Source organism: Branchiostoma belcheri, unplaced genomic scaffold (assembly GCF_001625305.1).
Source record: "Branchiostoma belcheri isolate BF01 breed outbred unplaced genomic scaffold, Haploidv18h27 scaffold235, whole genome shotgun sequence".
NCBI lineage: Eukaryota > Metazoa > Chordata > Leptocardii > Amphioxiformes > Branchiostomatidae > Branchiostoma > Branchiostoma belcheri.
This window is the reverse complement of record NW_017803838.1, coordinates 61,511-75,010: the sequence shown is the minus strand read 5'-3', so window position 1 is coordinate 75,010 and position 13,500 is coordinate 61,511. Positions and strand designations below refer to the sequence as shown.

At 42.1% G+C, this 13,500-nt stretch overlaps 2 protein-coding genes across 3 annotated transcripts in view; both read right to left on the bottom strand.

The window, feature by feature from the left end:
* The window catches only part of LOC109470841 (BMP and activin membrane-bound inhibitor homolog), an 8,612-nt gene extending 2,294 nt beyond the window's left edge, over positions 1–6,318 (bottom strand). The window contains exon 1 of the mRNA XM_019769929.1: positions 5,932–6,318. Within this exon, the coding sequence (XP_019625488.1) occupies positions 5,932–6,019 (88 nt within the window). The 5' untranslated portion in view covers positions 6,020–6,318. The remainder of the gene's footprint in view (positions 1–5,931) is intronic.
* A 2,082-nt stretch (positions 6,319–8,400) lies between these two features.
* The window catches only part of LOC109470840 (ciliogenesis-associated TTC17-interacting protein-like), a 16,623-nt gene continuing 11,523 nt past the window's right edge, over positions 8,401–13,500 (bottom strand). For both annotated transcript variants that reach the window (XM_019769927.1, XM_019769928.1), the window contains exons 8-11: positions 12,821–12,945; positions 12,040–12,116; positions 10,983–11,071; positions 8,401–9,732 (exon numbers count right to left, since the gene is read on the bottom strand). In XM_019769927.1, coding sequence (XP_019625486.1) covers positions 9,490–9,732; positions 10,983–11,071; positions 12,040–12,116; positions 12,821–12,945 — 534 coding nt within the window. In that variant the 3' untranslated portion in view covers positions 8,401–9,489. The remainder of the gene's footprint in view (positions 9,733–10,982; positions 11,072–12,039; positions 12,117–12,820; positions 12,946–13,500) is intronic.

The following is a 13,500-nucleotide window of genomic DNA, read 5'->3' as shown; positions in this document are numbered from 1 at the left end:
TGAACCTCCCCAGCCCGACTACTGTCTTTGCTCCACATACCGAGCCTGGGCAGGGAGGCGCCTGGCGGCCAGACCAGACTCTACAGTCCGTCATCTTAATTGGTGACAATTGATGTAAGGACGTTAATACTACATGTCGCTAACACTGCTTCCTCCAAGTCTGCCCCAGTATGTGCACTGCGCACTTCCGTGCTTCAAAACGCCAAATGACCCGGCCTGTCGTAATCCATTAAGTCTGTGGGAGTTGGACTCCGGTGCCGGCTGAGCTATGGGACTTCCAGGGTCAAGTTTACGTGATATAAAAAGGTGGCAAACTGAAACAGAAGGCCTCGCAGACATTTGGACCTCGTTACTTCTAATTTTCGTCTGCATGTTGTGATGACCAGACGGACCGCATTTGGTCTCCCAACAACTGACGCCCTGTATTCCGGCATATGTACACAGGAGAGATATCTGGCCCTGCACGAACGGGCTAAAGACGAGACGGTTTTGATATCATTACACGTGTATCATTATCTGTCTTATAAACAACGAACTTTTACTGACCAACAACATGGCAAAATCCAACCCACTCAATCTCAGAGTGAAGAATGTACAACATGTATCTCTGTATCATGTGACTTGTCTGTAGACGCATTCTATAGTTGTCAGGAGAAAGACTGCAGACACACCTAACATTCACGAAATAATCTAGATTGAAAGTCTCTGGACTTGTAGGATCATATCATTTATACGTGTGGCCATATTCATGTCTCTTTAACTTCCTAGTTGAAAGTAGGACGCAGGACTAAAATCTTGGCTCGAAGGACACCGCCTTCTACTCTAACATTGTGAGCTAACGCTAAATTTGGAAATATTGATGCTAGTAATATAATATTTATTTTGCATTGACGAGAAGGATATACAAACTACTGAAGAATGTTGTTCTTCTTACACAAAGAGTACAAAGCAGATGAAGCCATTCATAGAGACAAACAGACGTCTGCCGCTATGCGTTAAGAACATAAACTACATCCACTGATTTCAACTTCACCGTCTGAAATCGTTCGAGCAAGAACATAACCTCCTTGTTTCGAGTGTGTGAGGGGAGTTTTCGGGTTGCCCAGTGGCGACCACAACACCATTTTGAGTGCAGACAAAACCGTCCACTTGTCTGTAATTCCTGTGTGTACGCCCGATTCCCTTCGGCCTTCTTGGCACGACCAGAGAGTAAACTTCGCTATCGGCTAAGATAGCGAGTGGCGCCGCCAGTTTACCCACCGGCCTATTGTTTCTTGAGTAGGCGCCGCGCGCCGCCTGACAAACAATGGACCATTCCCTGAGTGTGGAATGGAAACGACGCCGGGGCTACCACCTTTTTAATTGATATGTAAAACTGACAGGTTTTACCGCGGCCATTATAATCTAATTATATTTGGGGTGGAGAAATCGGAGTTGAAGACAGCCGATGCTGCTGTTAGTTAGTTGTCGGCTCTGTTTGGTGAGTGTCTGGTCTTGAGCGAGGTTTCCGTAGTTTTGACTAGTGCCCACCAGACTCACCTACTTGATAATGCTGTAAACCAGAACCGAAGAGGCCGGATGTGGCAGAGCCGGACAGCGGCGATTTGATAGGGTCGGCAGAAAGACGCAAAACACGTCATTCTGACTGGACAATAAACATATACTACAGTAAAACAAAAGACAGACTGATCCAACCATAGGAAAACAATACACGAGAGAGCAGGGCTAGGGCTTGAGTTGTCCATTTGGTTTGTCTAGTCTGCATATTGATGATCAATGAATTCGATACCTGTGTGATAAAGCGGGATATACTCTCCTAGTGTAAGGCATATTTTCCGATGGTAACTTGCCCGCACGAAAGTTTTAGTATAATCAATATAGAAGTGTTGTGGACACACCACATTTGTACCTACACTGGAAACTAGAGGGAAGGTGCGCAGTGGGTTGCCATGTAAGGAACAATGGCCAGGCAATGTTTTAAAAACAATTTATCAAATGTATTTGACACCTTTTCTATCATCACCTTTGCAGATAGTCGAGACAAAACTGTTTTACTCCAACCGTACTCACTGGCTATGAATATCCCGAAGACTCACTGGTATATATTATCGAATCACAAGCTATCAATGTCGGATAACTTCATTCATGATTTTTTCATGGCGTTTTCTGGTGGTTTAGTTTGTAGATTTTTCTAAGGGCCTTGTTGTTTTACCAGCCTTGTTTTCGGTACTTCTGCTGTTTTATGCGCATCAAAGTAAACAATAGAGGAAGAATTGTCAACCTCACAAGAAGAAATTTGGATGAATGAATGAATGACCTTTATTGTGCGTTTGTGCTATTACAAGTTAAGTGCAGGCCATGAGTAAACAATGCCCAGCGGTAGACTTTTAGATAAAACAGAAAAATTCGTATTCCACGATCCTTATGTATTATTAGCTCCACATGTTCGTACATGTACACTGCCTCAGAAGCGAGACGATGTTGAACCTGTAAATAGTAGTCCACATTAGTATGTATAGTTTAAGTAAGATATTACTGTTTAATGTGATGCTTCCGGTTAAGTTCGGTCCCTCTAATACCATTTCTTTGAAATGTAGGGGCATTTTAGTTGTAGATTTTGAAACAGTAAAGATAATGTATTTTCATTACTAGTATTTTTATTTATTTACACTCCTATATGTTCATATGTAGGTAATGTATATATGTTTATGTTCATGTTCTGTACCCATGCGACCTGTACTTAGTTCTGTAGAACACAAATGTACAATAAAGGTCTTCATTCATTATATTGGTATGGAATACTCAACTAGAAAAGAAAATACTAGTAATTAATCTTGTCATTAATCTACTAGTAATTAATGGAATATCTATACCATTATTGACGATTATCTGTACTTATTGAGAAAAGATCTATTCTTAATGAAGAAGGATAGACTTTGCGATATAACCATTGCGATATTCAAGAAGTCTACACGATCAACTTTTCCTCTGGAACGATCTACAAATTGCTGCAAACCAGTAACACTAGTATAAGCCTCCGTAGCAGGCTTATAGAACTGGGGGTTTTGTGGTCTGTTTCTAGCTGTTTTCTGATAAGCCCAGTTCTAAAAACGGGGGTAATTCAACCAGGCCGGCTATGTTGTCTATATGCAATGAGAAAATAGCACATAAAAGCTCCCAAAGACCCTGAAGACCCCCAAAATCTCCAGTTTTTGGCATGCTATGGAGGCTAATCACTAGTCGCCCAGCAGACTGCAGGTACCCGGCGGCGGCGACTGTTTGGACACAGACTGTTCTGTAAACCGATTGAGCTCGCAAATAGGATTAGTAGTCTCCTCCCCGCTAATATTCGTCTGGACTGGGTACTCAATAGTCTCGTAATGCATCTGTCCTTCACATCCATCTTTCCTTCACATCCATCTCTCCGTCCCTCCTTTTCTCTTTCACTCCTCTCTTTCACTCCTCTAATTCACTCCATCTCTCCCTCACTCCATCTCTCCTTCACATCGGCGTTGCATAGCTCCCTCGGCGGAACCCCCCTCTTCCTAGCCCGTGTAAAAATCACGTATCGACGCTACACACAAAAATTAACATCGCCGCCGCCACACAAGTCTGCGAAAGCGTAATCTCCAAGCAGATCTGACCAATGGATACTGCCTTGCCACCGTATTATCTACTTGGAGATATTAGCTAGACGTAAAATGTAATGTTTGCGGACTGCCAGTTAGGCATTAGAAGGTGTTAGCGATGAGATGAGAAAATAAAATTATCAGCAAACCCGGGCCATGACCCATAATTTTTTCTCTGTCCTCAACAACCTATATTTTGCCGAATTCTACTTTCCATAATTAGGAAAGACCGAAGTCTGTGGGTCAGTCTCGCACTGGTCAACAACTTGCAGCTAAAATTTCGATCCTTTAGTACGGACACAAATACAGAACTGCAATCTATTTTTCCATGGACGGAGATGTCATAGTCATGTCTTTTTACCGCCACTAAAAGGTATTTCTCTAGTCTTTTGTTTTGATTGTCTCTTGTCTCTTCCGCTGGTGCCGAGTGATCCTTATCGGTGTACCGGCGGCAGACTGGAGACAGGCGGGGTTCCGCCCAGTCCCGCCCGCCTGGGGCAGTCACAGCCACACGGACTCATCACTGCAAATTATCATGACTACAAATACATATTTTGGTGTACATATAGAAGAACGTAGAAGGGGCTAAATTACGTGCTTTCTCCAGAATCATAGTGTAAAAAATCTTTTTTTTTTTTATAACAGAAGTCTTTATAATATGACACGTTACATGACTGAACAGTGGCTCTTGTTACAGATTTTTTTCTGGAACAAAATGTCATGTAAACTACTGGCGAGGGAAAGTCAAATATTTGTCGTGAGCGCGAAGTGATATCATTTGTGCGTCAGAGTCAGAGTCAGAGTCCTGGCACGTAACTAACGTTGGGCAAGGTTGATTACATATTGTGTCGCGACAGACGAATAGAATTACGTCATTCAAACATGTACTTTGTGTAAATTTTTGCATTGTTTTCAATTGAAAAGGAAGCTTTTCTCCGCTGTTAATCTGTGTTGATTTTGTAGTTTAATCACTTTGTGAAGCGTGCAGACAGCGGCGGGCAGTGGTTTGTTTATGTTGTTGTTTCCCACTGGTCCTGGGATGTGCCAGGTCAGTTTGTTTACCTGTCCGTACAGAACTGGTACTCAGAGGCGTCAGGCACATACTATGATATCTTAGGTCGTATGTCAAAGTTAACTACACGGTATGTTTGGCCACGTGCACGTTCACAACTAGGTTATGTGGGGCACACATGAATTGTCTATTATATGCACTTCAGTTCTTACACTACAGCATTATTTGTAACGCATGAAACCTACACCCCAAGCAGTGGTTTTGGCTTCGGCTTATTTTTGACGTGTTTTAGGCGTTTTTATCAAGCTTTTTTTTTTACATGGTGGAAAATGGTAACTGTCTTGGAAATGGATACTGCCTGGCCAATTTGAACCTATCAAACTGAACTGAAGTGTACATACTGAGCAGAAATATTGACCATACGGGGGCATCCTGGTTATGATGGGATGGGGAAAAATACAAGTCATACATGTACAGTTTCCAATGGGAAAAGTGTTTTTTTTTCATGCGTTTAAAATGTTGGTACAGTATTACAGTAATTTGCCGAGGCAGTGTTGTTGTCAATTTCATATCCCGGTGGACCAGGATAATTACCGGTTTGTGTCATGTCTCGGCTGCGAGCAAAACACATTCTCCCCTCCCTCTGTAAGTCACTCGGTAAAGATCTGTGCGGATTTTGTATTGAAGCTGAAAGTCGTGTGTCTTGACTCTGGTCCAAACCGGCCCATTCCGCCTGACAGTTGTGTGAGACAAGGTTTGTCCTGCACTACCTCCCACCTCCCCGGCCCGCCCGACAGGGCGCCGCTGCCAGGACCAACCTTCAGCGGCATGAATTTGCAGCCTACACGCCAGGAGAGTTAGAAAGAAACCAGACTAACGAAGGTATGCGGTTAGCGAACGCGATACGCCGCAATGGTGTGTTTGGGGTCTGCCTTTTGTTAGAGCCTCCCAACCAGGACTCTTATCGCCAACTTGGCCGATCGGCTTACAGACAACGAGCACTTATTCATACCGGAGTGTTCAGGGCTTCAGGCACAGGAAAGGCACCACGAAAGGTCCCAAGTCTGGGACTAACTACCCCAAAGTGTTCCTCAAACAACCCTGGCCAAGTTCTACCATCATCTGTTCTACATTTATCATGACTTGTGGACAAGTTGGTTCACAAACACACCGACGTTGCCTGCCTGAGTGTGAGGTCATGAAATTACGATTTTACGGAGAATCCGTACAGATTAATCCACACTAACATAACACAACAAACACAACACAGTACAGAGTAACAACACGTACCTTTCACAACAGCTACCAACAGGCTGGCGAGGAAAAATGGCGACAGCAAGCTTGCCATGGTTCCAACAAGGCAGCGGCCGGCCCCCATGTTGGAAGATTGGGCACGAGATAATATCTCGCACAGAATGTTTGGTGGCGACTGACTCGGCTACCCAGTCAAACTGGTCTTCCTGTGTGGCGTCAGGCGAGGCCGTGTTACTACTGCCAAACGTACACTTCCACTCCCCCGCACTGAAGGCACAACAAGCTAAAAACAACGTGCTGCCTCCCCACCGTCTGTGTACAAAATGTGTCTGCTGTACTCTGTCGGTGACGTTTGCCGAGACCCTAATTAAATCTTGTGGGGAGATCATCCCTCGGTGCCCCCGGCATAAAATAGCAGGGGCGGGGCTTAGGGCGTTACGTAGAGTAGCTCTAATTAACAGTTAAATGCTTGCCGGCGCCGCCGGGGCGGGCTCACAAGGGCTCTAAGTACTTGTGGCCGGCGGCGTGTTGACTTTATAGCTTTTGTTGACTTAATGATGTCGCGATAATCGCCGTTCCAGCAGCGTGCAGCGGGGTAACTGACCTTACAGAAACACCAGGCACAATCGTTAACATTGCCGAGAAAACTCTCATATTTTCCGGCATGTGAGTTGGCAGGGCAGGCCGTGTTGTCGGGTGTGTTTAGAGTGGCAGTCCGCCTGATGTGCACAGAGCCGGTCTGAAGTGGACCGTTTTCGCTCCAGGCCGGCGGACTGGAGACAACAGGTGCTTGAGAAACAGGAAGCTCGGTGCGTCAAGTGGGTAAACTCATCCTAGCGTGGCACCGGAGAGTTCAGACAAGTTTCACTCCATATTCCCCGGGAACAATACGCAAGGACACTTCTGAACGTTCTGTGGCTGATCATAGAAGCACTCCGCCAAGCTTTCATGAATCCAGGACTGATGTAGCTTGTAGTAGAGGATATGATAATTATTAGCCGTTGCCTGACGGTCGACTCGATCGTTACGACGTTAGTTAGCGTTCGTGAAAAACACACACGATATAGGATAAGTTAGTAGATTAGAGTCTGAGTCCTGCTTAATGTTCTGTATTTTTCTCTTGTTTGCACAAGACAAGTTGCCTTCGCCCAACGGAGGTTTCAGAGCCAAAACACTTGAGTGGAGTTGACGGATTGTTGTGTTTTTTTGTTCAGCGGTGTTTGTGTCACAAGGAAGACTGTTACGCCCCCTAGCAGGTGTCACCATCATTACAGATGTTTGTGTCAAAGCTATGACTGGCGTTTAATGATAGTGCATGGCCAAGTAAAGTTTGTTCTCAGGTTCTGGGATGAAATGATGAGTTTGGGGATAATCTCGTAGGTTTCTGTTCAAATCCAAGTGTTTGCTGTGGCTGGCTTAGTAAGGAGTGTACTGAACTCAGAGGTTTAATATGAGAATGTATTCCTGTATGCATGCAGACTGGACCAACAGTTCACAACGGAATTTTCATGCGTGCGACAATGGACTTTTCCCTTGGACACCCATGCAAACGGAGCCATTAAAAATCCCCGAAAATCAATTATGATTAACCAAGTTCAGAATGGATCCTTCCCGTTTCGACCCCCGTTCCATATTATGAGCCGTTCCAAAATTCAATGGTCCATCCCAGTCCACCTGTTTTTTGAGCCCCATGCAACAATGGACTTTTCGATATCGATATTGTGCAAAAATTAGCATCCAACTATGTCAATAATCAACTAAGTTATCGACATACAAAAAAATCACAATGATCCATGAGAATATTGGGCCTTATAGTTAAAAAACCTTTGCCTTTAACCTACAATGTTATCTTTTTTTAGAGGGGAAATTTTAGTGTTGGTAAAACAGAGGCCTAGTGCACTAGAGTTATTCTAAAGAGGTGGACATAACTGTTCTGTTCGTCCAAATTGCAGTCATCTTATAAGAGACATACTAGTAACTTCTTTTAGTCAATGGTCACTATTTAACAAGAGTGGAGGGGTACTTTGTATTACTAGTATGTTAAACAAAGATATAAGGCCACAGCAAGTAATTAAACTTTATGGATGACATCCTTCGAAGACTCCAAATCTAATGCGAGCGGGCGAAAAGAAAACAAGGTGGGCCGAAGAAAACAGGGTTCCTACATTTTAAATTTTGACTCAATCATTGTACAAATGGTTTTTATTCAGTGGAAACATCACGTATACACAGCCAGCATCACATATCACTGCATCAAATAAGAAACAAAACATTAATTCACAGTTATCTGCCATCCACCTTCCAGCATGGCAACAGACATCTTTGCCCATTTTCGGCATGTTGACCACTGTCAGAAGGCAACAAAATTTTTTGTTTTTTCGCCAAAATCAGGCGAAAATTAATGTGCGCGCTGATGTCATCCATAAAAATTACTTGCTGTGGCCTAATGTACAGACATCCAAAAACATTTCAGTGTAGAGCTGTAGAATTAACCATCATCAGGGATAATTACAACTTGTCATTAGTCTGTTCTACATGGTTCTACTGAACACCCAGACACAAAGATTTTATTATATATCACACATCAACATATCTACAACGAGATGAAGTAACTTAAGAACAATGTACATGACCAACACATCAGATCCAATCTACTACTATTGGGATATCAATGAATCAAATACAGAAGTTACAGTTGAGTCAAATCCAATGCAGTCAAGCAAAAATATAGCTTATAAATGCATCATGTATAGACTAAATCTTGACTAAATTATCCATAAAATATCTGGTCAAACACAGATGGAAATTGTCCAGTGTTTTTGTCTTCTAAGTCTAACAATATTGATGAAATGTAGATCACATAAACCACAAGGTTGTCGTGAACAACTTTCACAACAATTGTTATCACTGCTGATATCAGATAAACCAGAGAGAGAACACAAACTTCTTATTTTACGGTTTGTCTTACGCAAGGACAATTCAACTAATTGAGCTATCTAAAGGCTGCAAAAAGAGATATACAGAGAGATAAAACAAATAATAGCATGTCACCTTGGATATAAGCACCTTAGGCCACAGTAAGTAAATTTTATGGATGACATCCTTCGCAGACTCCAAATCTAATGCGAGAGGGCAAGAAAAAAACCAAGACGGGCAAAATAAAAAGATTCCTATCTTTTCAAATTTTGACATCATAAACGCTGTTGAACAAGAAATGATACCTATATCGTGCTAACTTAACTGCCAACTATCACAACATCCATTTGTTACTGAAACAACTTTGAAAAAGAAAAGTTTTCAATCATTGTACAAATGGTTTTGATTAAGTGGAAATGCTGATGCCATCCATAAAAATTACTTGCTGTGGCCTTATAGTGATTTCTGATTGTGGTGGATGGTTCATACTAAGGAAGTGAAGCACCTTTGAAAGTTTCGTGCCATTTTGAACTTACATTCTTTCTTCAAGTATTTCAAAGAATTGCAACAGTGGTAAGAAATTCTAGTGAGAATATTCACATTTCTTGAAGTACACTGAAAAGTAAACACCCGGTACACATGTATGTGAAAACTGGAAGTCCCTTTCTTGTTACACACTTAAGGAAAAGGTGGAGGAGGTAAGTGTGTGTCGACTTTCTGAGGCTTGGGTGGGATCTCGGATGACTTTGCATACGGACTGTGGGAGGGCAGTTGTGAGGAGAAGGAGGAGAAGTAGTCTACAGCGAAGGGGAAAATGTCTTCTGGCTTCCTGAGAAGTAAAAACTGGAGGAAGTCTGCCAGGATGGCCTGTAGCTCAGGGTGGTGCCTCATGTACATGGTGTGGTCATTCTTCAACTGGTCCTGGAACAAAAGAGGGGCAAATTCAACATCTCACAGTAGTGGTAGAAATAGTTTTTTTCAGTGTTGGCATATACAAAATTACATGTTGGCAACATTTTACAGTCATGCAATTTGAAAATTACATGCAAAATTACTTGTGCACATTATACTATAGAGTCAGTAGTAAATACAAAAGCTCTTAAACAACAGTGAACCCCTAGAATGATTTTTTCAGGTTGCTTAATTTTTCATCCGCAATATTGAAAATCTGCAAAATGTGAATTCCCATCTCCTGCATGGTTTAGTACCACCCACAAGGACTGTAGCCACTGGACTCTCCCTGAGAAAGGCTGAGAGAATCAGTCTGCCAACAGCCCGCACCTGCACAAGACTTGGCAATTCTTTTCTGCACAGTGCAATACAGGGCTCAAAATTCATAGGTGCACTGGTGAACCCAACCTAAAAAATTAGGTGCACAATTTTTTTGGGAGCACCACATAAAACAAAACCTATAATTTCAGATCTTACTGCTCCTCTTCTGAGCTTGAATCAGAAATGGGAGCTATATACCTTCAAAATCTTAAACAAGTACTACAACAAAGATTTTATGATTTTTCTGACACTTAGATGCCAAGAATATCCTGCACACTATTATACATTTGAGTTTGAGATGTACAAAAATACTTGGGTGCACCAGTGCACCCACAGAAAAAATGGGTGCACAGCTCCAATTTTGGGTGCACTAAGGTGCACATGCCCCAGTATTTTGAGCCCTGCAATACAACTCTACAATAATAGACCAATACAGTACATTGAAACAGTAAAAGTCTTCTACATCTCTAATATTGTAAAACATGATTGTTTTTAGTTGTAAATATTATGATGCAACTCTGTGCACCGTGCTGGACTAGGAATCGCTTAAGTATATCTAAATGTTGCATTGTGATGAGGACGCAATTCAGGCTACTCAGGCTCGCAAATTCCTTTCCTAATAAATTATAACCTCAAGTCCTGCTGTCTTTATTGCTAAATGTGTACATATGAAGTGCAAACATACACATGATGAATTAAAAACTTGTGTTAGGAACTTTTAATTTAAAATGTTTAAAAAATGGCCCAGATCAGTTGTAGAGTTTACAGATTTAATTTTGTGATGCCTTTTGGCTTCCCTCATCAACTAACATACTTTGAAATGCAAAGGAAATTTAACCATGGAAAAGTTCACAAGACGAAATGTTTTCATGAATATTGGAAGTTTCCTCCACTCTCACCTTCCTATCCAGGAACATGGAGAACAACTGCATGTCCTCATTGATGTCCAAACCCTTCTTCTCAAACACTGGTCTCTCACTTGGCTCTTCTGCAAAACAAATGTAGTAGACAGTGTATTCAATGGGGGCCCGCATGCCCTTTTTCGTGAGCGTAATCGGCCGTTTTAATTCTACGTCGAGCGTAGACGGACCGCCTAAATTCAACGTAGAGCATAATTGGTGCATTTTGCATAGAGCGTATTCCCAGCCTGTGTGTGTGCTTAAATTCTACGTAGAGCATTGTAGCCACTTGGAATTTATCGTAAAGCGTAATCGAGAAATTTCCTGAATTCAGCGTAATACGTAGCCAGCTCTCAAAATTTAGCTTAGAGCGTTGTCGGGACCTTCACCCTCTCCATGCAGGCCCCCTTCAATGTTCTTTTCCAAATCCTGGTGTATACATGGGATATTGTCAACTTACACTGAAGGGTTTGTTATCACTCTTCAATGATACAGAAACTAAAGTTTGCAACAGTTACAAGTGCATTAACTTTATGGGGGCACACTTGGGGCATCAATTCAATTTGATCATATTTGGGGCATCAATTCAATTCGATCATGTATTATATTGAACCATGCATTCAGAATTTCAGCTTCCTACAACAGCCCCTGTCACGCATTCATGAATTTGGCCTCCCGAACAGTAGCCGAACATCCGCCAACCATGGTTAGGTTGTCTGGCGTTCGGCTGGCATTCGGCAAATACGGCAGCTACGGTTCCGCTGCGCCAGCCGAATGTTTCAAAATGTTTAACACATTTGTGAGGTGCTCCGGAGGTTTAATCATAGCTGTCTGGTTTTCGACTTTAAGTCAGCAAAACCCATGCCAACCATCCAGTAGTAGATCAGCAGTGTTTGGGATGTGCAGAAGGATCAAATTTGGTTCAAATTTCAGTCAAATTCATTTTGATTCCAGTTTTTATTCCACCTGTTCGGTTGGCGAATTCATAGGAAGTTCCTGAATGTGTGACAGGGGTTTCAGAAAGGATCCTTACAGTTCTGCCCCTGCATGTATTTACCTTTCTCCATGATACGAGGCATCCTCAGGAGTTTCATGGTGACAGGGGAGCCTACCTGCACCCTGTTACAGAGATGCCTGGGTAGAAAAAGGTACATTATAGTATTATGTAACAGTGAACCATGGAATTTTACACAGGAACATAAACAACTGTATTAATACTAGCAGAGTAAACCTGGGGGAAAGGTGACTGACTGTTCAAAATGTTACTACTGTTAGTGTCCAGTCCTCTGTATAATAGTACGGTCCAAAAAGTGGTCGGTGATTCTAATAATCGACCACTTTTGAAGTTACAGCCTGATAGCCAATGGGAAATCAGGGCTCGAAATTCATTTTTGGGAATAGGTGCACTGGTGCACCAAATTAAGTATTTTGGGTGCACCATATATGAAACAATATAAGTAGAATGTCACTAAAAAATTATGTCTCGTTTCTAAAGAGAAGTACTACAACAATAATTTTATTATTTTTCTGACACTCAGATGTTAAGAATATGCTGTACTATACATCTAACATCTTTTTTTTGGGTATGAAAACTTGCATACAAAAATTTTTTGTGCACTCACATGGTGCACACACAGAAAATAATTGGGTGCACAGCTCCAACTTTGGGTGCACTAAGGTGCACATGCATCCAGTATTTAGAGCCCTGGAAATAGAGCCTTCTGATTGGTAAATGTCTTCTGGCTAGATAGTAATTAGTATAATTATTACATATTATATATAATTATTACAAATATAATTATAATCATTATACATCCAGGCCTAAGACTGAGACTCACCCGTCCCTGAGGAAGTAGGACTGCCATGTGGTGGGCAGGTCAGCGGTGGAGTGGATCGTCCGCTCAATCCCAACAACCTCAACCTCCTCCTTACCTACTGTCTCCCTTCTCTCCTCCAGGGATTTCTACATCAAAACATAACAACATTCATCTTTACACAAAGGGCACCTGACATGACTAATGCCTGTAACCATGTCCAGGATTGGGGTTAAAGGTATGAACCAGCTATCGTCACATACAGCTTTCAGTACATTTTTGAAAGTTACCAACTGTATCTGAGTGGCATAAGCCACTTCTGACATCAGTTAACTAATCATACAGAGAGGCTGGGATCCATGGTACATGTAGGATTATTGTGTGTTAATATCATGTGTCTTTAGGTCACTCCTGTACATCATGTAGCTTTTCACTGTTCCCTGTACAAAGTTAGCTTACCTCGTTACACAGCCTTAAGCAGGGCTCGAAATACCCATGTGCAATGTGCAAAATGCACACGATTTTCAACACTTGCAGTGGAAAATATTTTGAATGTGCAATTAACAGTGTCCAGTTTAATTCCGGAATTCCAGTTTAATTCCGGACTAATTCCCATATCTCAGCAACCTTACGTCTAGATGGGCTAATATTCTAAGATATAGGTAAAATGATGTAAGAAATACACAGCAGCCATCGGTGACCCC